The following is a 21,650-nucleotide window of genomic DNA, read 5'->3' on the forward strand; positions in this document are numbered from 1 at the left end:
GCATGTCTGCATGGTGTGTGTGTCCACCTGGAAACAGGGAAGCGTCTCTGGAGGCAGGAAACATGCAAAAGCAGCAGACTGGTTCCTGGTGTTTGTTGTCATGATTTATGTGCTGTGAGGGCAATTTTTGTAACAGTAGACCAAAATGCCAGTAACATCGTCAAATCTCTGATTTTTTATTTTCATCCATCTATCTTTGTAATAAAAAAAAAAAAAAGCAATTTCTGCATCCAATGTTTTTGTTAAGGTCAAAATCTTACATGTTGAAAGTTCCTACATCATCAAAAACACAATTTATTTTAAGTTTATTAACCAGTATGGAACAATTAACCCACCTTTTCCTCCAACTTCCATTTCATCTACAACTCTACTTTTATTTATATTTGTCTGGAATAAACTAGATTACACACATCCCTCAGGATTGACTGGTGTGTATAGTCCTAGAATTTATCATTCAAATCCTGGTGTTTTGTTCCCACCCTAACGTCCAGCCTACCTTAAAGAGCTTTCTGCTAAATATTGTTAAATTACAGAAATCACAAACTTTTAAAAATTCTTTGTTTGTTTGTTTTTGAAATTTTACACTAAGGTTAGAAAATCATAATGACCCGTACAGGAACAAAGGTCATCTTCTTCGCCTACAGCAAATCAAACTATTTCAGTCACTACACAGAGGTTTAACTTTTACCTAAGTTTGCAGTTATATTCAAGGCATACCACTTAAACCAGGATAACTGAGACACCTCAGTCTACAGATTAAGGCCATGGGATGTGTGTGAAAGCTAATAGGTCGAGCTGTGATTTCTTGTGAAATATATGTCAGCATCTAACAGCCACTTAGGCTTATATGTGATACTAAATATCAATATTAGACATAATCTGTGCTTTTTGAAAATAACTATTAATTGTTGTGAAGCGGATCAGACTCCCCAACCTGACTGCGTAACCAAGGAAGTACATTTATGACAAGGACTGAAGAAGCTGCGTTCAAAGCCATGCACAGAGCGTTGGAATTCAGGGGTAAAAAAAGGGGGAGGCGACACTGAGGTAAAACACAGGACCCAAAGAGGTCATGTTAAAAAGGTTTATTTCAACAACTGTCTGAATCTTGTTTGTTTATTCTCTGTTCGAAATCCCAAAAAAGTACAAAAAAAACCAAAAAAACAAGTACATCAAAGGATTAGAAATCACATCAATGAAAACCAAGACACATTGTGTTGCTTCTTTTAAATCAATCCAAGCATTGTTTCTCCAATATTTATACATACTCACTGGATTAGTCAGACAAACATCAAAACCTCTCAGTAGCTTTATCTTAACTTTTTTTTTTTTTTACATTGACGTTTTACGTACGTTTTAAACTTCTGTATGATTTCTTTCTTTTTACAAAATACACCAATGCAGGCAGGGGGAGGGTGTGTCTATGTGTGTGTGTGTATACATATAAGTGTGGCTATGTCGTCATCTTTTCACAGTGGGTGTATGCTTCTTATGTGTGTATGTGTGTGTGTGTGTGTGTGTGTGCAGGTAAGAAAGATAAGGGACAGTAGAGTGACAGCAACAAGGGGGTAACAAGGGGCTGCGAAACAGGGGTGTGGCTGGATGTAAGGGGGTGTTGCAGGGCAGCGGCAGGGTGCAATTGGTGGGGGTGGGGTTACTTTCACCTGGGGCAGTGACGGCGGCGATGGTCGTGTATGATTTTTGCGGCGACTTGGGGCCGCTTTGTGGCAGTGTTGCCGTGTTGGAAACGGGTACAGACTGTGTTGGTTGGCTGGTATATTGGCTGGCTGGCAGGCTGGCTGATTGGTTGGTTGGTTGGTTGGTTGGACCACTTAGGTGCACACGGCAGCGGATGGACAGCAAGCAGGGAGGGGTTTGCGGGCACCCATTGCCGGCGCACCTTGTCGTTTTTCGATGTTGGATTGATGGGTTGCTGGGGTTGTTTTGTTTCACATCATGTTGTTCTGCAGTGAGTTTACCTCCGAGGAGTTCTCCTCGCCCAGGACCTTGTGGTTCTCATGTTTGGGGGTCAGAGAGTTGTGGATGTTGAGGGAGTCATCCTCCTTGGGCGGGGCCTTCACCGGGTCCTCCAGCTTGTTCTGGGAATTAGGATCATCCTACCCAAGAAGGGGTGGAGGAGGAGTGGGGGAATAAATTACAGTTAGAACCAAAGAAATCAATCAACCATCAGTCTGATTTTTAGTTACAACCCTGCTTATTGGTCGAGAACTGCCTCTGAGTTCATTTAAACTTTCTGCAAAAGAAAAGAGTGGACTTTCTTTATCACGAGGATTCTTCAGCAAACAGATTACCAATCGTTCCATATTAAGTAATTCTGTATTAACAATTTATGCCCAATGCCAGCATTCAGTGCCAGTTTAGGAAATATTTTGTGCTTTATGTACCAAGGCAAGGAAAGAATGTGGAGGTTGGAGTGGCAAATCGATATATGGCTACATCCAGCCACTATTCAGTAGTTTACATTATTAAAACCCACATTTTCCATAATGTTGACCAAGCATTTTTCAATAGTTTTTCAGTGAGACACACTCACCATAGTGTATTTTTCAGAAAAATGAATTCATGATTCACCCCAAGCACACAGATTCTGAGACGTCAGCACTGGCACTGAACCTAAATATTTATTTTACTGAATCATCCAGTACTAACATTCCTATTCTAGCTACAAACTTAAAGAAAACAAAAATGAGCTTTGGCTCAACACATTTTTGATAAGTTTTAATTTGTCTTTAATTTCATGCATGGAAACAAATTGTCATGTTCTAATGTGGTGCTTTAATGGACCACACTGCTGCTGTGTTTACCTTTTTCTTTTGCTTTTAAAGTTGGATCTAATGAGTTCCAAAAATAATACAATCAGTACTACATCAAATAATACATAAAAGTAAAGATAGGTATTGATTGATTGATTGATTTTTTTGTCTGCACTTAATGGTTAACTGTGAACTGACATTTATCAGTGCTTGGACAGAAGAGCACAGGTGTGAGAGGTGAAATAAGGATATACTCAAAACAGCAAAATATAAATGAAAATGCGTTATGTAATTTTAGGTTTTCACAAGCGTAGAAGGCCGAATGCCCTTTCTTGTGTGTAGAGCATGGGAAGCTGACAGATGCTTTGTGCATATATCAGTGTACGTGTGAATGTGTGTGGGGGGCTCTATTGTGCCAGATCGGCACCCTGAATGGAACAAAAAGTTCACTTGAATTTATGTATGTGTGGGAGCTCTGTGTGACCATGTATAAGCGTTTAAGATTTAATATGTATTTTATCCATGTTTAAAAATAAAATGCAAGTGAACTGCTCAATATGGGCATTCATTGATTTTTCTTTAATTTCGTGCACTGAAACAGAATCTCAGCTAAATCTTGTGTCATCTTGATCAGAATTGTGAAATAATGATGACTGAATTCGATTTACCTGCCACAGGTTACTGGAAACATAAAGCAACAATTGTTAAGGTTTAAGTAGCAAGAACCATTTTCCCCCTTGTGACAGGAAAACCTATCTGCCATGAAATGAAACCAACATAAGTTTTGCTGTGATGAGTATACCGGTATATTCAAGTAGGTTTTGGGACCAGTCACAGAGAAACCGGTCCTTGACACTCTGGCAATCACCAGTTACTAGGGAAAACTGTGTATTTCCCGACTGGTGAATGGTTGCTGGCAGTTGCTGGGAAATCGGTTGCAACAGCCTCAGTTATGCAGGTCTAAAGACAAGTCAGGGACTCCCTGGCAACTACACTTGCCAACATATTCTTTGTTAGTTGACGAGTAGTTGCTGACAGTGAAATTGGTCATAAAGAGATATACAGTACTGCACCAACAGCCTCCTTGTGATTTCCTTGGTTGCTAGTAGATTGCCATAGTTAGCCCTAGTTTGCAGGTAAGATGTCTTAAAGATGTCTGCAAATACTCAACTTACTTGCAGAGCTGAGAAAGTGCAACACAGAAAACAGAGAAAAAGAAAATGTTTAGCTTCAAAGTAAAAGTTGTCTTTTAAAGTTGCAGCACCCTTTTGAAACATGTTGGTGCAATCAAAGCAACTGTAAGGAGGTTTTTGATCCAGCACGCTATTTGTGACCAATTTCACCTAATGACAGCCAGCAACCTCCAGCAACCAGTTGCCAACTGGGAAACACACATTTTTCCCTTGCAGCCTCTGAATACCAGGGGCTGCCACACTTCAGTCACACTGGCTCTTCTATAGGCCTGTGTGGCTAAGGACTTAAAATGTCAGCTAGATTTGAAAATTGCAATTATAAGGTGAGCATCCATAATGCATGATAATTCTTCACTTTAACCTCTTCAATCTGAAATTCATAAGCAAAATAGAACATTCATAACATTTAGTATACAGCCTATATAATATTTTGTGACTAGTTTAAAAAACGCTCGAATGCTATCATAATGTAAGCATGTAATAAAAAGGTTGTAATTTTTAGCATTTGTGAAAATATTTACAACTAAAAGTTTTATATTGGAAAAAAATACAATAATCTATGATAATCAGTTTACACCTATCTTCATTAGAGTGTGTTATAAACAAAAAGTGATTGCAGAAAAATGCTGGTGAATTGGTTTGACTTTGGATTTGTAGTAAAAACTTTAAATTCTGCAAAAAACACACGTATAAGCCTTTAAAAGCTGTCAGAATGGTGAAAAATACCATCAGGAAAAACAGAAGGTATTGAAAGCAAAAATAATTTTAGTAGCAGTCATTTCAGTGGTTTAAAAGCTCTGCTGTTTATCATGCTTGGCTGGTATGTTGTGTTTGGTTGAGGCGACACTGAGGTGAGCTGCATGAGTGACACCATCCACCCGCCCTCCTTACACCTTCAGGCAACCCAGGAAGCACATGCACATCCACATGCAAAACCCTTACAATACACCCCATGGACAGTGATGACCGCTCATGCAGTGCACCCAGCGTCTTCCTGCTTCACCTCCACCGTGACCATTTAGTGTCCCAAAACACAAGAAAATGAACAAAAGTAAACTAACCCTGTTTGATTATCTGTGGGTACCACCGTCATACATACCCACCGGGGGAGAAAACTGTTGTGTTTTAGAGGTTTCAGTTTAATTCATCTGAATTTAATTAAGGTCAGAGGGGAAAAATTGATTGCAGAGTCTATTTTAGCTCAGTTTTCCAGCCTCTTAGCTTCCATTAATTTTGCATGGCATCATCGACCCTACTGAGCTGAGGCATCCTGGGGCGTCAGCCTGAGCCTCTCTGTCACACTCACAACCGCAAGGGTGCACCCATACAGGCAAGCACAAACAGAGTATGTCGAGATAGACACATTCATTCAAACACGTGCGCACGCACACATCAAATTCCAGACCCTGGGGCCTGTGCCATTCACAAACACCCCCTAATTGAATGTTTGTGTTTAAATTCAATGGCACTTTTTTAGAAAGGAAGAGCAGTGAGAGCATTTACCCGATGGCTGCTGGCCTAGATAGTAACTTCAGGCAAGACGTGTGGATACGTCACTTCCATGGTTACGGGATAGGGGCCCTCTTTCCTCCCGTCAGCGTGAAACTGTAAAATGTTTGTGTTTGTTGGATTTCAATGTTTTAGTGCATGGGTGGAGAGGGGTGTGGGCATTGAGTGGGCAGCAGTCACAGAGTCATCAGGACTTTTGAGTGGGTTTCATTTTGGGAGAGTGGGAACAGAGAAAAACAGGGCTTTGATGATGATGATGATGATGATAGAGGCACATGGACAGTTCCTGACGTCCTTCTCTTGTGTACTGGATTCCAATTTAGTTTAATGGTCCTGCAAATTGCATGAAAGCTTTGGGAAATAAATGAATATTGCACTTAAGATTCATTTGCAATCACTGTAATTTTAATATAATAAAACTTGATGTTAGTCTTTCTGTCTTTCAGTTATTTCCTGTTTTACTTAGTTTTCTCTCAAATCTTGTTATGCTTTTGTTCCTTTCCCTCCTTTCAGATTGTTATAACTTTCAGTCTGTGCCAGATCTTCAATGCTCCTCATGTATATGTCTATAAAGCCTCCCTATGTCCCCTCCATGTGTTTCACTAGTCCTTGTGTTTCGGTTTTTGGACCTATTTTGGTTTCACATTTGAACTTTGTGTTTCTGGGTTTACATCACCATTAAGAGTCCTGCATTTGCGTCCTCTCTCCACCCCTACCTAACCTGACATAAATACTCTTTGGTCATTATTAAATGATAAATCCTAAGCCTCTCCACACTTGCCCTACTCCCACACTATTTATGGTTGCCAAAGTCAGAAATATTTAAATAATAAACATAGAGGGTTTTTGTTAAGTAAAAGGGTAAATATGTTTTGGATCTTGTCAGAGACCTGAATTTAAGGATTTAGTGTTTTAGCTACAAAACATTTTGATGGTGTTGTATTTATGTATCAATATTTTCTTCAGTTTTTTCTCTGCAGCTGATTAACAGTGTTTAAGAGTCAATACACCTTTGTGTGTTTTAGCATTAGCATTATGCATGAACACACATCATATTAAAATATTTGTACTGGAATGCATGTGTGTCTGCTAATATTTGCCTGCTTGTATTAAAAGGAATGCCACCACGCATGTGTATACATAGCTGTTTGAGTTTACTGACTGATGTTTGCCCCTGAGTGGATATGTGTCTATATAAGGACTGTGCAGAGTTAGGGGGAAGCACAGGGTGAGGCAGGCAGTCGGGACACTGCACAATGCGGCTGTGACTGTGTGACTAATCCAAAAAGGAATAGCATGGCAAGCATCACTCCCACATCCTGACTTGGATCTGAATATGGAGTATTTTGAGTTTTAATCATATGCTACATTGTATGCATTTTATCAATTCAATTCAATTTCATTTACATAGTGCCAAATCACAACAACAGTCGCCTAAAGGTGCTTCATATTGTAAGATAAAGATCCTGAAATGATACAGAGAACCCCCAACAATGAGATGACTCCCTATGAGCAAGCACTTGGTGATAGTGGGAAGGAAAAAACTCCCTTTTAACAGGAAGAAACCTGCAGGAGCAGGCTCTGGGAGGGGCAAACATCATATAGTCTTATGTCTTTTAAAGGCCTGTGCTGAAGTGGTGTGAATTCCCCTAACGAAACAAGTCACTGAATAGGAAGTTGGGTCTTACCAACAAATAATTATTAGTAGAATTAATCATAAAAGAACAATTTCTTTGGATTTTATTACTGCAAATGGTTAAGTACCTGTATGCACTCACACTTACCTTTTTATTATTTATTTATTTAAGTGATTCTAAAGCTGCGTCCTTTCTCGAAAAATTTGGACAGTCACATGAATCATAGCAACAACAGTTCACCGCTGTCACAATGACCTACAGAGAAGTCAAATTTAAAGTCAGAAGTTTTCAACTATCTACTTTATTATCGAGATCAAAGATTAATCGCAGAGTTTGTTGTTTTAAGACCACATGGATCACAGTCTGCACAAAGGATCATAAGAACGAAATCATTTTTAAAGAGAGTATTTAGTATTTTCTTTGCTGATTTACACATCAAACCTGCAGCCTTTGCACTTCAGGTTAATTCTGTTATGATAAGTCAGTCTGAGAGCCAATTCAGTCAGTGGAAATGAAATCCTCTTAGAAATTACAGCCAGCTCTGCCTGGTCAACTCATTTTCTGTGTGGAATTTATTTAGTATTGACAGAAAACAATTTCATTTCAGGGTTTGCTGCAGAGAAAACTGTGTGTCTGGACTCTGCTGAATTTCTGTGAAGGGAAGATTAGGGACAAGTGGGTTCAATCTACCACGGTGAATGAAACACAAAGCGTTCTATTACTGCCGGGAAACTTTGAGTGTTTTTTGTGTTATTGTGCAGAAATGGCATTGTGTGAGGGGGTTCAATTTCTCTGTAAATTCGTCTTTTTCTGAATGGTATTTCTTCTTCCATTAAAGCCTCAGCATGTGTGCCTGTGTGTGTTATGGAGGTGGTACAGTGGCTGTCTGGACATGTGACAAGGACCTCACAAGGTCAGCAGCTCCTTGTGGCAGCAGCGATGCTGTTTTTATGCCTTTGTTAGACTGGATTTTTTAACTTCTAGGCATTGGATCTTTATTGCTGGAGGAACGTAACCAATTTAAATGCTATGTGTTACAAAAAAATGCTTAAAAAGGGTTAAAGGGCTACTTTAGTATCTCACTTTCATAAAATTTCATGTGACAGATTAACAAAAGAATAGTCAGATTAAAGCCGGCATGTCTAAAATATTCTCTTTCTTCTGTCTTAAAAACTGAAAATAAATGAAGCTTTGCATTCAAAGAAGACATTACTCCATTTTCATGAGCTAGCTAGCAATTTTTTTCAAAATCTGGAAGTAGAATATTAGTGTAAAGCCCCTCAAATTTGAAATTTATATATGTATATATATATATATATATATATATATATATATATATATATATATATATATATATATATACATATATTTATATTTAAATGTGCCTTACACTCGCAGGGCCTTCATGAGTTAGTGTGACCCACGAGTCCTAGTGCCAGTCTCAAGCTTCAAGAGGTTTGCATCAGGAAGGGCATCTGGTGTAAAATCTAACCAATCTGATCTGTCCACTGTGGTGACCTCTCAGAAAATAAGGGAGTAGCCAAAAGTAATTACCTACACAAGTCAAAATTAAATGCTTTTTTTTTTTGCCCTTTAAAAAACCTGTCAGTTTAATGCTACCAAATAAGTTATATTTGCATCCATTTGGCTAACACATACTAACACTGCTTAAAAAAACAAAAACAAAATAAACACCTGAAGACCATAAAAGCTGGAAAAATAAGGGTATTATATAAAGCCATACTTTTAATTCTTATTAATATTAAATGGAGCCCAAAGTTTACCAAATGTAAATATGTCAGGTCAACACTAAATATTGGCTGTCTTTGTTAATTTTAGTTGTGTGTTCTGCTCTAACATAGCATGTTTTTCTGACTTTACTATCCGTTTTTATTTTGGCTTTTATTGATTTTGTGGGTGGGAAAGGCTCAGATTGATTCACTGATAGTTGAAAAGGGTGATTGACAGGGCCACAGTAACAATGAAAGAGCTGTTTGGGAAGGCGGAAGAGAGGATCGGGACTATCTAACATTTGGGATTTGATCTTACCTCACAGTCGGACTCCTCTTTGGTCTTACACTCCCAGGTGTATCTGCTCATGGTTTTCTGAGGGGAGGGGGATGGGGCAAAGGGTTATACTCCTCAAAAACCATACAAGGCATCCTCAGAAAGACAGATAAGGACGGACAGAGAAAGAAGGAGGGTGAAGCGGAAAGAAAGAAAGAGAAGTAGCGAGAGGCACGGCAGATCAGAGGTGATACAGAGAGATTAAGTGGCAAGAGAGGCAGAGGGAGAAGAGGGAGGCAGACAGGAAGAGATAGAGACAGATAAAACAGAGAGAGAGAGAGATGGAGCACTGGAGACAGAGACCAATAGTAGGAGTAACTAGACTTCCTCTCGGATGTCAGCTGATATTCCCAGCTGGCTACAGATGCGGACTCTGGTGCTGCCTGGTTGTAACTCTGTATCACCACAGTACGTACAGTTTTGGATATTTCTGTTCAGGTCTCAGCCTTCATAGCACAGACACTGCGCTGTTAGTTTGGAAGGGAATTCAGGGTATTTGCTTTATTAGAGGATTATTTGGGGTTTATTTGGGGAAAACTGGTGAGTTCGTGTGGTTTTTGGTTTGGGTAAGTTTATATGGAAAGGTCAGTTTTGTATGTGGTTGGCAAACCTGTTGCAAAATTAATCTGGGTTGAATAGTAGTTGGAAACTTTAAGATAGTGTAAGATACTAGAGAAGGAAATCAGTTACATAAGTAAATGATTTAATAATCACTTGCAATATTTTATATATTCTGATTTATTTCTTTTACCCTTGGACACCCTCACTCTCAATAGCACTAGCATTTTTTTATTAAACGTTCATTCGAAACACTGGAAATCTTAATTCAGAATACAAATATAAATTAATAGACCTGCAGGATAAATATGTGAAGCCTGACATTGCTACGGTGATCGTAACCCAGCCTTGTGCTTAAAGGTATATTTTTGTAAATAAATATTATCCTTCTCACCAAATACTGTGATGGAAAATATTTGCACAACAGTCCTAAAGGCATTTTTACATTTCCATGTTTGCTAGCCTGTGGGTTCTTTTTTTACTGTCTTCTCTGGCAAATTCCTGCATTTCTTGGTTCATTTTCACCAGCTAACTATAAGTCAGTGATATGTATGACACTGCATCAGAAATGTGTACTATACATAATCGTCAGAATTATGTGTAGATCTCACAGTGTAGCTTAAATTGTGCAAACAGTTTACAAATACTATTCAACCCAATGATGAGAGGTAATTTGCAGGGTTTGATGGGTTGTCCTGAGTTAGGAAGGAGAGCTAAGAGACGATGTTAGAATACGATGATGGGGTTTTTTTTACTGCTTTGAGTTTTTAGATATTTCAGGGTTATAAATGGTAAACGGTATTTAGGTGTGGTTACAATGAATGGTTGTGACAGTTTTCCATCTAAAAACTGCTAGCCTATGCTGTCGCATAATATTAAAGATAATCATAAAGTAAAAACAAAAAAACTAAACAAAACAAAAAAAACCGAAAAAACCTACAAAGTTGTTAGAGGGTGGTACCACATTTTCAAAAGGTTTAAAATCTGAAAACAAAACAAACTCTTTACCAGTTGTAGCACTACAACTACCCATGCTGCTACAACGTTAGCGTTAGCTCTACAAGCTACCCATGCTTCAGTTAGTGAGGTACCTGTCGAATCTCTGCTGCCTCCTTCAGGCAGCAGCGAGACGTTGCATCTCAGATGTTTATCCTGATAACCCCAACCATGTCCAGGGAATATCCCTTAAAAGCTTACCTGGTTCTGGGATTCCTTTCCCCATTTTCTCCTCCCCCAGAAATCCAGAAAACCCTCCCATTTCCCCGCCCACTTTCAGGATAAACAAGTCAAGCAGACAATTTGTTAAAAGTACAGATTTCTTAGCAGCAAAGCAAAGCTGCGGTGGCTGATATGGCCACTGGGTGGCGCATATTAGCGACAGAGCAGGCATGCCATGACATCCTGATGCAAGAGGTGATCAGAAAGAGATGGGATAGGGAGGGGTCACAGAGGGGAGTTTTTTGTTTTTTTCTTATAGTAATCAGGGCGGTGGCTCAGTTTGCAGCTGCATTATGAAAACAGTCCATAAACATTCAGACTACATGGTTTCAGGAAATCAGTGTTTTTTGGACACTACTCAGACAAAATAAATTAGGGAACTGTTTTAGACTTTGCCTAAGATAAGAAATTATAGGTTATTTCCAGCCATTCTCACTATTTCAAGTTTTCATTGTACTTGAACTATGCTATGTTGTAAAATAGGATAAATAAAAACTACACCAACAAACTAAATCAATAAACAGAATCAAACTATAAGCCTTTACAAAAGTTGTGTTGCAATGGTAACGGGCTGCAAGGGCTCAGTTACTCCTTGGGTATTTATTTCTATGATTCATTACAGTCCATAATTCAATTCAATTCAATTCAATTCAATTCAATTTTATTTATATAGCGCCAAATCACAACAAAAGTCGCCTCAAGGTGCTTCATAACTTAACAGCAGACATCTAAGTCCACATATTTGTAGCTTGTCAGTGATTTTGAGAACAGCATTTGTATGACATGCGGGACCTTTGTGTTGGTTAATGAGAAACTTGTTTCACATTGTAAAGACATTGTAGACATGACGATCCACAACAGGAAGTGTTTCAAAAAGGCGTATTCTTCAAGTTTCAATCAAATTAGCTTTTCTCATTGTGTTAAAATGATAATTGAAAATGCAGTGTGTAGATCTACAGTTGCTAAAGGTCCTTGACTATCTGTGCAGATATTACAAATATAAGTCAGGACATGACTTCATTGTCATGGGTACCGTATATAGTACAGAACAGCATATTTTCACATGTTTATGCTCTTTAACTTGAAGTCGTGTTAAATTTAAATTTTAAAATGTAAGAATTGAGAGATTTAATGCATTTTTCTTGTTTTTCCAGGAATTGAAATGTATATATGGGATGAAATTCAACTTGCAGATGATGCAAAATAGCTTCTAATGTTATGTGAGTTTTCATCTTGGTTCATTAAAATAAGAATTTGAGGTATTACAAAGACAAAAAAACCAAACAGGAAAACCTGTAGAAAAAAAGAGTGTGATTTGTTTGTGATAAACAGGCTCAAATTTAACTTCAAAATTAATTCATGTGATATTCTGATTAATGGATTAAATTTGTTCTTAGATAAAATCCTATGAATGTGAGGGTAGAAATGATTAGAGTGCATGGATGCCCACTCGCTTTTATTGCATTTAGATTTCCTGCAGTATTTTAGAAAACTCCCACCATTCTTTATTGCACTATGACCACTCCCATCCCCCTCCTTTAGCATTTCACACCTCGGAGTATTGGAGAATACTCATGCCCATGCATTTGGAGGAGAGTCGAGGGCCCGGGCAGGATTTGGGGGAGATGCAGAAAAAGGGGTGAGAGATAGAGGCGAGAACCACGTTACCTGACAGATAATGTTATCATAGTAAGCCAATGCACGGGCATGAGGGACGTTAGGAGGGGTGTCGCACAGTTTCCTTACATTTGGGTGGGAGCCCTCAGCGATGGTGGACAGCGAGAAATTATCATTGTGCTGCTCCGATGAAGGCCGGTACTTACTGCTGGGCATCAGAGGATGGGATGGAGAGGATGATGAGAAAAAAGAAGGAAACAATTAGGAGAAGAAAGATGGAAAAAAATAAAGATGTTGAGAAATTCAGAGAAGGAAAGAATAAAATACAGAGCACAGCAGCGAGGTCAAAGATGAAAGTGAAAAGATGTGAATTTGGGAGGACAAAAAAAGAAGGTTGGAAAAGAGCGAAGATGAGGAAAGAAAGAATGACAGTAACGAGAGTAACGGTAGGAAAATTGCAGGGCCAGGTTTGGAAATGTAAGTTGCCAATTTGAGGATCCAGCAAGTAAAAAAGGGAGATGCAGCAATGATGTGAAAAAGAAAAGGGCATTAGGCGACAAGAAGAAGACAAATGGAGAGATGGTAAAACAAAATGGGATCATAGGAGAAAATACCAAAGTATCAGTGGAGGAAAAAGTGAAGAAAATGACAAATTTAGGGAAAGATTACATTGTTGACAAAAAAGATAGAAGGGGAGAGAAAAAGCAAGAAAGCAGCATTAGTCAGACAGCAAAAGATTAGGACTTCTGCTTGTCAGAAAAAATCAGACACAAACATTTTATCTGTGATGCAACGAACTAAGAATAAAAGGATACCTGGATCAGTCAAAAGACTTCACCTTGACTCACATTTGACCAATGATTGTTTAAAACAGGGAAAAATCCAAACAAGTTAAAAACATACTTTTGTGTAGATTCGCTTTTTCTCAACTCAGCTGACACGACTGATGCAACTGATCTGTGTTAATAAAATCTAGGAAAATAAAAATCTCTACCATACAAATACATTATACACATCCCCCGCCACAATATGAAGCAGTATCGAGTCTTGGACTGTAAAAATATCTGGTGGTTACAGGTTGCGAAAAGTCTGGATTGTCCACCTACAACATCGTTCAAAACCCTGCAAAATGAAACCTGCTGTTTTCAATCAGCAGTTTTCAGAAAGGAATTAGAAATGCGAGCACTGATGTAACAATCTTTTATTTAATCAGACACTAATGGGGTGAAATTACCTGCTTTCACACATCACTTCCCTGATCAGAACATGGATGTAGGAGGAAAAAAAATCATTATTCTCCTAAAGAAGCAGCTGTATATTGGCTATTTTCAGCAAAAGGCATGCAAAATCTGCACCAGGTCCTAAAATTTTAATGCTCTGATGTTAGATTTTTAACTGTTTTACTACAGTTTTATTGGCTTGATTGATTATTATTTTTTATTTATTAGCATTTTAAGACTATTTTTGTCACTGTTACAATAAAAAGCAGTTAACTACTTCTGGCTGCTCCCCTATTCACAAGGGGCTGCTACAGCAGGTAGCTCCGCATGTTTGATTTGGCAGATTATTTATACCCAATGCCCTTCCTGACTCAATCCCAAAGGGATTTGTATCTCCTCCTGGGATGGAACCAGGGATTCATATGGAATTGCACAAAAATTAAAAATCAAAAAAACAAAACAAAAAAAACTGCCTTTTAAAAAAATGAAAGAGTAAATAAATTGCAGCTAAAATCTAATATTTTGTTGACCCATCCATCCAACCCAACTTCATCTGTGTATAGCTCAGATTTCCTTTTCTCCTCTGATGATAAGAAACATGTATTGAAAATTCCTGCAAAGTGTTTCTTTTTTCCATCTTACGCCATAAAGGAACATCTTTTTACTGTATGTTAGGTTACTAAGCACACACAATGGAGCACTGACGACATATGCAGTATGGTTTAAACTATGGCGCTTCTGTCATTCACCATCTAATCTGTCTCCTGAAAACGAGGTGTACTGCTGTGAAACAGACACAGATACACTCTGGCTTTTCTTTCATCTCAGGAGAGAAGCAGCAAAGAGGAATTCCCTTTCTATTTTCTTCCACTTCAACTTCTTAACTCAAAGAGATGTGTGTCTCAGAGGTCAAAGCAGACAGTAGCAGAGTTTCATAGATTTGTGTCTTCTCAGCTGTTATTTGTCCCACGCACATATTAACCTTTATCCTGAGCCTCTTAACATTTTAAATCCCTTTCTTATCAATAGTTAAACAAAAGGCTGTGATCTACTTACTACACAGACACACAAAAAACACTACTGCTTCTCTGATCCGCATTCCTGAGATTTATATTTGATGAACCACAGAACAGGAAAAACAAGGTAATGACACGAGAGGGGGAGACACTGAAGTGCATCACCAGCTTTGGACCATTCACTCTGCTGTCTTTCTGCCAATGGCTGTTAAAATGCTGCACCTAAGATAACAAATATATATTTACATACTTGTTGCAGAGTTTTGTGCAGATTCACAAATGAAAAACTTCACAATTAGCCATATAGCAGCTGCAGGTATCATGACGTTTTCTACCTGCCTAAACAGGCTTTCCTTAATATTATTTCCTTCACAATAATGAGCCCTAATATATCCTACAGGTTTGGTAATTTTTGATTATTGAAAATTGCCAGTGACAAGTACAGGGGGTGATAAATTGGTCACTAAATGAACATACTGGTAAAGCTGGAAATTAGTATCAAAGAATTAAATGTAAGAAACAATAAACTGCAGTATAACGTAATAAAAACATGCATATGTAGTCTGAGCAGTTAAATACATAACTTGAATCTATCAGACAGGTAAGGGTAATGAGTATAGTGCTTATGATAAGTCAGACAGACCAAGGTTGAAACAGTCGTTCTGGATTTTGAAATAATATCCAGATTATTTGTCTTGAAGAAGGTCTGGGTGGATGGATGGGTCAATCTAACTTCATACTGGTGCTGTCATTTTGATTGAATTTGTCTTATTGTTACTGTTATAGCATCTACTAATGTTTAATTCTAACAAATTAGCATTCATAAACTTAAACATATTATTTCCTAAAAGTGAAACCAAGTTTGTTTTTTTTGGGGTGGGGGTGAATAGTAACTATGTAACAATTGATTCAGGATCCTATGTTTAATCTCATTCCAGCATTTGTCATTAATGACAATGAGCAGCTTCAGTTAGTATAAACAGCATTACATGAACAAACTGGTATTCAGCTTGATTCCAGATAGGTGACGCCTATAATTTGATCATTTAAATACTCGAGATAGAAAAAAGCTCATTACTGTTCAGATAGATGAAATTCCCTGAGGAATTTGAAAATGCTTCATAGCACTTCATCAATCTCTTCCTCCTCCCTCCCGTTCTCTCTTTTTTTCCCCCTGCTCCATCTTCGACCAGGATGTTGGGTCTGATCTCGACTGCGGCAGAGAAACACTGCAATTACCCAAAGCAGATGGGGGAGTGTGGGAGTCGCATGTATTCATGAGGCTTGTGAGAAGCACACACTCTCCTCTGTGTCACGTTGAGATTTTTTCTCTGTATCCGCCCTCTTTTATTCCTCTTTCACTTTCTCTTTCCTGCAACAGTCCCTCTGCCTGTTTCATCCTGCCCTCCTTTCTACTCCCCTAAAATGTCGCCCTTCGCCTCCATTTCTCCTTTATGCTCTCTTGCTTCTTTCTCCTTTCTTGCTCCTCTTTGATTTCTTTTGCCGACCACTTGATGAGGCTCTGTTGTCTCTTTCATGCTGCACCCTACCGCTCACACCCCTCAGGTCGCACAGCTGTATGTAGGTCAACCCCGCCTCCGCCTGTTTCTCCCAGCCTCCCTCCCCTCTGCCTGTTCAGACTGCCCTACTTTCAGCTGGATCCAGAGTACCACTGACATCACCCTATCCCCCCCTTTTTTAAATTTCTGCTCACTAGCATTACAGCTGCTACTGACTGCACTACTTTTCCTTCTCACCATCATCCTCATCGTCCATAATCTCCATTACCATGACTAGCAGGAAGATAACCTTCTCAGTGAAGCTAAAAATAAACACTATAGCGTGGGATCTGGTGATGAGGAGCCGGTCTTTGGGTTCACATTTGCATCCGTGATGCTTCTCATCCACAACAGCTCTGTTGCTAGGGAGATCATCACTAAAATGCCAGGACTGGCAAAGCAATGCCGAAACAACCCCCACCCACTCTTCTTGTATTCAGTCCAGCCCTGCAATCTGTCTGTCACTCTCTTTTTCTCCTTCACTGTCCTGTATATCAAAGAATCAGCCTTTTTTCGCGTTGTGCATTTTTACAAGTGTGTCCCGTGGTTACAGAATAAGGTCCCTCATTAACTCCATAAATTGTCCTGAACACGACTAACAATGTGTGTTTTAGAGGCCAAAGCAGTTCCTATATTAGAGCATTTTTAGTTAATTCTTTGCAACACATATATACATATACAGGTCTTCAAATATCCCAAGTATTATCTTCAGTGGTCAGGTCATTAGATACATGGGAGTGATCTGTGCAATCTAACTGAATCCAGCACAGCTCTTCTGCCCCAATGTTTACTGGTATGACACACACTCACATAAAAACACACATCTTATAGGTGTTAATCATTTAGGATGCAATGCATTAAAGCTGTGAAAAATGACCAGGATGTTCAGGAAAATATCTTTTATCAAAATAAAATCCATTAGTTTGTTGTAGAAAGGTATCAGCATCCTTTAATATGTCACTTTTTCAAAATAAAAGCCCCCAATTACTTTTTTAACAAAAAAAATGTGTGTTTCTAATGTTCTGACCCCATATTGCATTTTGAAGTATGCACAAACGTTTCTCATTTTTAAGTCTTATTCTTTAATGTTTAATTTTCTTATTTCTTGTGATTAAACTAAAAACTAAACATTTTGATATTCATTACTTTTGGTTCAATCTGCAAAACTTTACATCTGAACTCTTAAAGAGCTCTCTATACACTCTAGTAACATCAATGTAATTAAAGATGCAGTGCAGAGTAATTACTTCAGTGACTGACTGAAAAAGAAATGCTAATCGTTCTCCAGTATCTCAAGATTTCATGATTGCAAAATGCTCGACACATCCCCGTGTGCTGTAAGAAACTAAAACAGTTATTTTTTCCAAAAATGTTTAAAGCAGTTCAAAAATGAGGCAGGTCAATTAATCATAAAACATTAGGCTGAAAACATTTTTAAAAATCTGAACCACATGAAACCATTCAACCACAGTGGTGGTGAAAAATCCTTCACATCAAATATGCTTCATGCATCAAAAACACTTGCGATGCCTCAAAACCAGAACAAAACCTTTCCTGCTTTTCTTCTTTGCACTGCCTGCCGCATCTATCTTGTCATCAGTTTTTCAGCCGGCTGCTCGCCATCAGCTCTCCATGCCGCCCCTCCCACCCCTGGCTTCCTCCTGCATTCCTTCAGACTGTCCTCGTCTCTTTGCCTTTTCTTTGTTGGCTTTTCCCTTCTCCTCCTACTTTTATACCTGTATTTTTCTTTCTTAGCTTCACTTTAAATAGCGTTAAACTATTCTCTGTCCTAGAAACTGGATTCAGACTAACCTCGATTTTTGACTCTATAACCAAGCATCCTATTAACCTCAAAGGTTTAAGTCTATGGTAAAAGGACATTATTCATTTATTTCCACTGTTGTCAAAAATTTTGACACGTGTTAAAAATACATGAATTAAACACAAATAAAAAATCAGTTGCTGTAATATTTAAGCTAATTTTTGCCTATATATTTGTGTTCTCCTTGCTTTGCATGACTCTCAGTTCAAAATAATCCTTATATATCATACACTGGGCCTTTTTCTAGCCCATCTATATGAAACAGGTGGTTTTAGTTCATCCCCCCATATGAAGCTCACGCTCTGTCTTTGACATCAGACAGTTGAAAAAAAATCTGTGTGAAACTGGGTGTTTAAAACATTCTGGTGCCCAAGCTTTTGGCTCACAAGGATTAGTTCATTAGTGCATATACTGAACTCATTACTTGAAATTTTGGGCCATGTTTAATGTGGCCATTTCACCTCTGTCATAGTATGACAGAAAATAAGGACAGACTCTGCTGTCTGTTTTTTTTACAAAGTTCACAAGCGTAGCACTCCTTTTTTAAAGTACAACATATTAATCACACATGTGGCAAGAATTGAATAGAAGGTGGCATAACATGACTTACACAGGTACATTCATGTGAAAAGGAATGTTTTCACATGTCACTGTGCAGACCTGATTTCCTGTCCAGTACACCCTGTGATTCTAGATCCAACCTAAGCACCAATAAATCAAAATAATTAATTACTGTGTGATTTGGCAGTTTCTGACATTGCTGTAGAGGTATTTTAGTCCACACTTCTTTAAGTTGTTGCTTTAGCTCATTTAGATTTTTTAAAATTCACCTTTCCACCATTCTGTTGTAGATTTTCAGTTGTGCTTAGGATCATTGCCCGGTTTCTGACAAGCTTTATACAGAGGTCGTGATCAATTCAGTGACTGGCTGCAAAACAAGCCCAAATAACCACCCAGCGAGACATCTGCATGTCGTGATTGTGGTTATGCAGTCGCTGTACTGCTGCAGAAAAGCTGCAGTTTCACTCTTTCGTCCTTGAGCTCAGCACTGAATCTCTTTTACTTCAAATGTTCTGAGTCATTCTTTCCTGAAAACTTTGCTGTGAGATGTGAGAAGTAATTGCTGTAAAAAAAAAAAAAAATACACAAGCATTTTCTGCAGCCCTGTCTCTGAGAGAGGAAGACTCGTGTTATTGTTTACCTCACCTGCCTTTCTTTTTTTACGTTTCTAATATTTTCTGTAATTCTGCTACGAGCCTCGGACATTTTACGAAATCTTCACTCTGTGATTTCAGCTCCCTTTAATCACCTCTAAACATCTAAATTAAAATGGTGCAACATTCTTAATTAAAATGTAACTTTTACAAAAAACAGAAATTGTTTCTCAAATAATATCAAGTTTGGGTTTGGGTCCCTTAAATTAATCAGAGATTGTTGTTGTAGATCAGTGCTCTCTAAAAAGAGGCAGGATCCCTCAATGGGAGGTGCTTATCATACTCATTGAAATTCTGCTGTTCTTGGTTCTTATTATTATTTTCAGTCTTTGCCGCCTGTTGATCAACATGTTTCACAGCCAAACTTCTGAAAACAATCTTGCTGCGGTTTTAAACTCTGTACTTTTTCCTTTTTCTTATTGTACACCACTGATTTCATCACTTGCTCAGACATGCTGGTCCAAGGACCTTGCGAGCTCAGATATTTCAAACAGATCTTTTTTAGATTCCTTCTACCAAACTTATTTTCCCCTGTGCTCTCTCTCTGCATCAGCCGCTCTCTGTCGTTTCACACAAACACAAGCCAGGGTGGCACTTTGGCCCAACGGCAGTGCCAGCCAATAAACTGTTTTCTGGTTGAGTCATCGATGGAGGGAGTAATGTACTGCAGCTGAGACACAGCGACTGCCGAGTAGCTGATAATAAATCTGCTGCATCATATTGCCCAAAGGCCCCAGTTTTTAGTTTTGTTTGACTGATCTTTTAAAGTAAAAAAAAAATGAAGTAAGTGAAAGTTGAGTGTGGAGTTTGCAGGATACATGACAGAGGGGGTTTTATCTGTTTATTTCTTCTTCAGAATTTCCCTACTCAGCGGACTTAAACCATCTTTTATTTTGTTCTCTGGAAGCTCTTGTTTGCATTAACAAAAATATATCTAACACGCAGAGGCTGGTGGTATTGCCAGACAGAGTGAAGATAGACTAAACAACTAGATCCTTTCTTTTTTGAGCTGGATGAAGATCCAGTATTTAATAAAAATGGGAAGATAAACAACTTCCAGGTTTTTTTTAAATAAAAGGAAGATTTTGAGATTTTGGATTATTCGTTATTAGTACTGAAGAGTTAGAAGGGCAAAGATATGTATTTTTAATGTGAACAACAGTACAAGGTGAGCTTTGCATATCAAAGGACTTGGTTGTGTCTGCCTAGCAGCACTTCTAAAGCGAAAAGTGACTTCAAATGTTACTTTGGCAAGAGCCAAGTCACCCATTCCCAAATATATAATTTAACACTTTTAAAAAAGTATTTATGAGAATCTAAATCAGGGGTGGGCAATTCCAGGCACCGAGGGCCGGTGTCCTGCAGGTTTTAGATGTGTCCTTGAACCAACACAGCTGATTTAAATGGCTAAATTAGCTCCTCAACATGTCCTGAAGTTCTTCAGAGGCCTGGTAATGAACTAATCATGTGATTCAGGTGTGTTGGCCCAAGGTGAGATCTAAAACCTGCAGGACACCGGCCCTCGGGGCCTGGAATTGCCCACCCCTGATCTAAACTAATAAATTACTGCTACTCAGTGAATATTTTTATGTAGGATGATCATGGTTTGAATGTTTATTCAAGATGTCCTGCCCTAGTTGAAACAAAATGCATTTGTTTTTGTCACTTTTTATGATCATAATTATTTACTGGTTTGTAAGAGACCAGTGCACCCTACCCATTTTGGCCCCAAAATGCTCTCACTGTCCTGTTTACCATACACACATCAGCGGTACTAATCTTTACATGCTGTTATTTTGAGGCACAAACCAAATAAGGGTAAAAAAAACCAACTTTTTTTCAGACTTTTGTCGTCTCCTCACCTGCGCTTACGCAACTTCTTATTCTCTGTCTTGAGCACGTGGAGCTTCTTGGCGAAGCACACGATGATCATGAAGAGCAGCAGGACTACCAGAGCTGAGGTGCCCACGGCCAGACACATCACCTGGAACTCAGTAACCACCGACTCGCAACGGGCACCCTTGTGCCAGATGTAGTCCTGGACGTTGCATCTGAGGCAGACAAAGAGGTTTCAGAGGACAGGTTGAGAGAGAAATTGAGTCAGGTGGAATTACATATAGAGAGTAAAATCGGGGACAAGGGGAGGAAACAGAGCAGAACAAAAAGATATGACCGGGACGATGAACAGTGAAGAATGTGAAATGAAATAAGTTGTGAGCAGAAAGGGAAGGAAAAAAGAGATCAGT

The 21,650-nt window shown here is 38.7% G+C and overlaps 1 protein-coding gene across 9 annotated transcripts in view; it reads right to left on the minus strand.

The window, feature by feature from the left end:
* Window positions 1-1,070: 1,070 nt before the first annotated feature.
* The window catches only part of cspg5a (chondroitin sulfate proteoglycan 5a), a 58,947-nt gene continuing 38,367 nt past the window's right edge, over window positions 1,071-21,650 (minus strand). The window contains exons 3-7 of one of the 9 annotated variants that reach the window (XM_023153220.2): window positions 21,267-21,455; window positions 12,703-12,781; window positions 9,163-9,219; window positions 5,471-5,572; window positions 1,983-2,117 (exon numbers count right to left, since the gene is read on the minus strand). In XM_023153220.2, coding sequence (XP_023008988.1) covers window positions 5,486-5,572; window positions 9,163-9,219; window positions 12,703-12,781; window positions 21,267-21,455 — 412 coding nt within the window. In that variant the 3' untranslated portion in view covers window positions 1,983-2,117; window positions 5,471-5,485. Of the gene's footprint in view, window positions 2,118-5,470; window positions 5,573-9,162; window positions 9,220-12,624; window positions 12,782-21,266; window positions 21,456-21,650 lie in introns of all 9 variants that reach the window. The other 8 variants (XM_076890206.1, XM_012921578.4, XM_004560171.4 and 5 more) reach the window with 8 other exon arrangements.

This window comes from Maylandia zebra, linkage group LG11 (assembly GCF_041146795.1).
Source record: "Maylandia zebra isolate NMK-2024a linkage group LG11, Mzebra_GT3a, whole genome shotgun sequence".
NCBI lineage: Eukaryota > Metazoa > Chordata > Actinopteri > Cichliformes > Cichlidae > Maylandia > Maylandia zebra.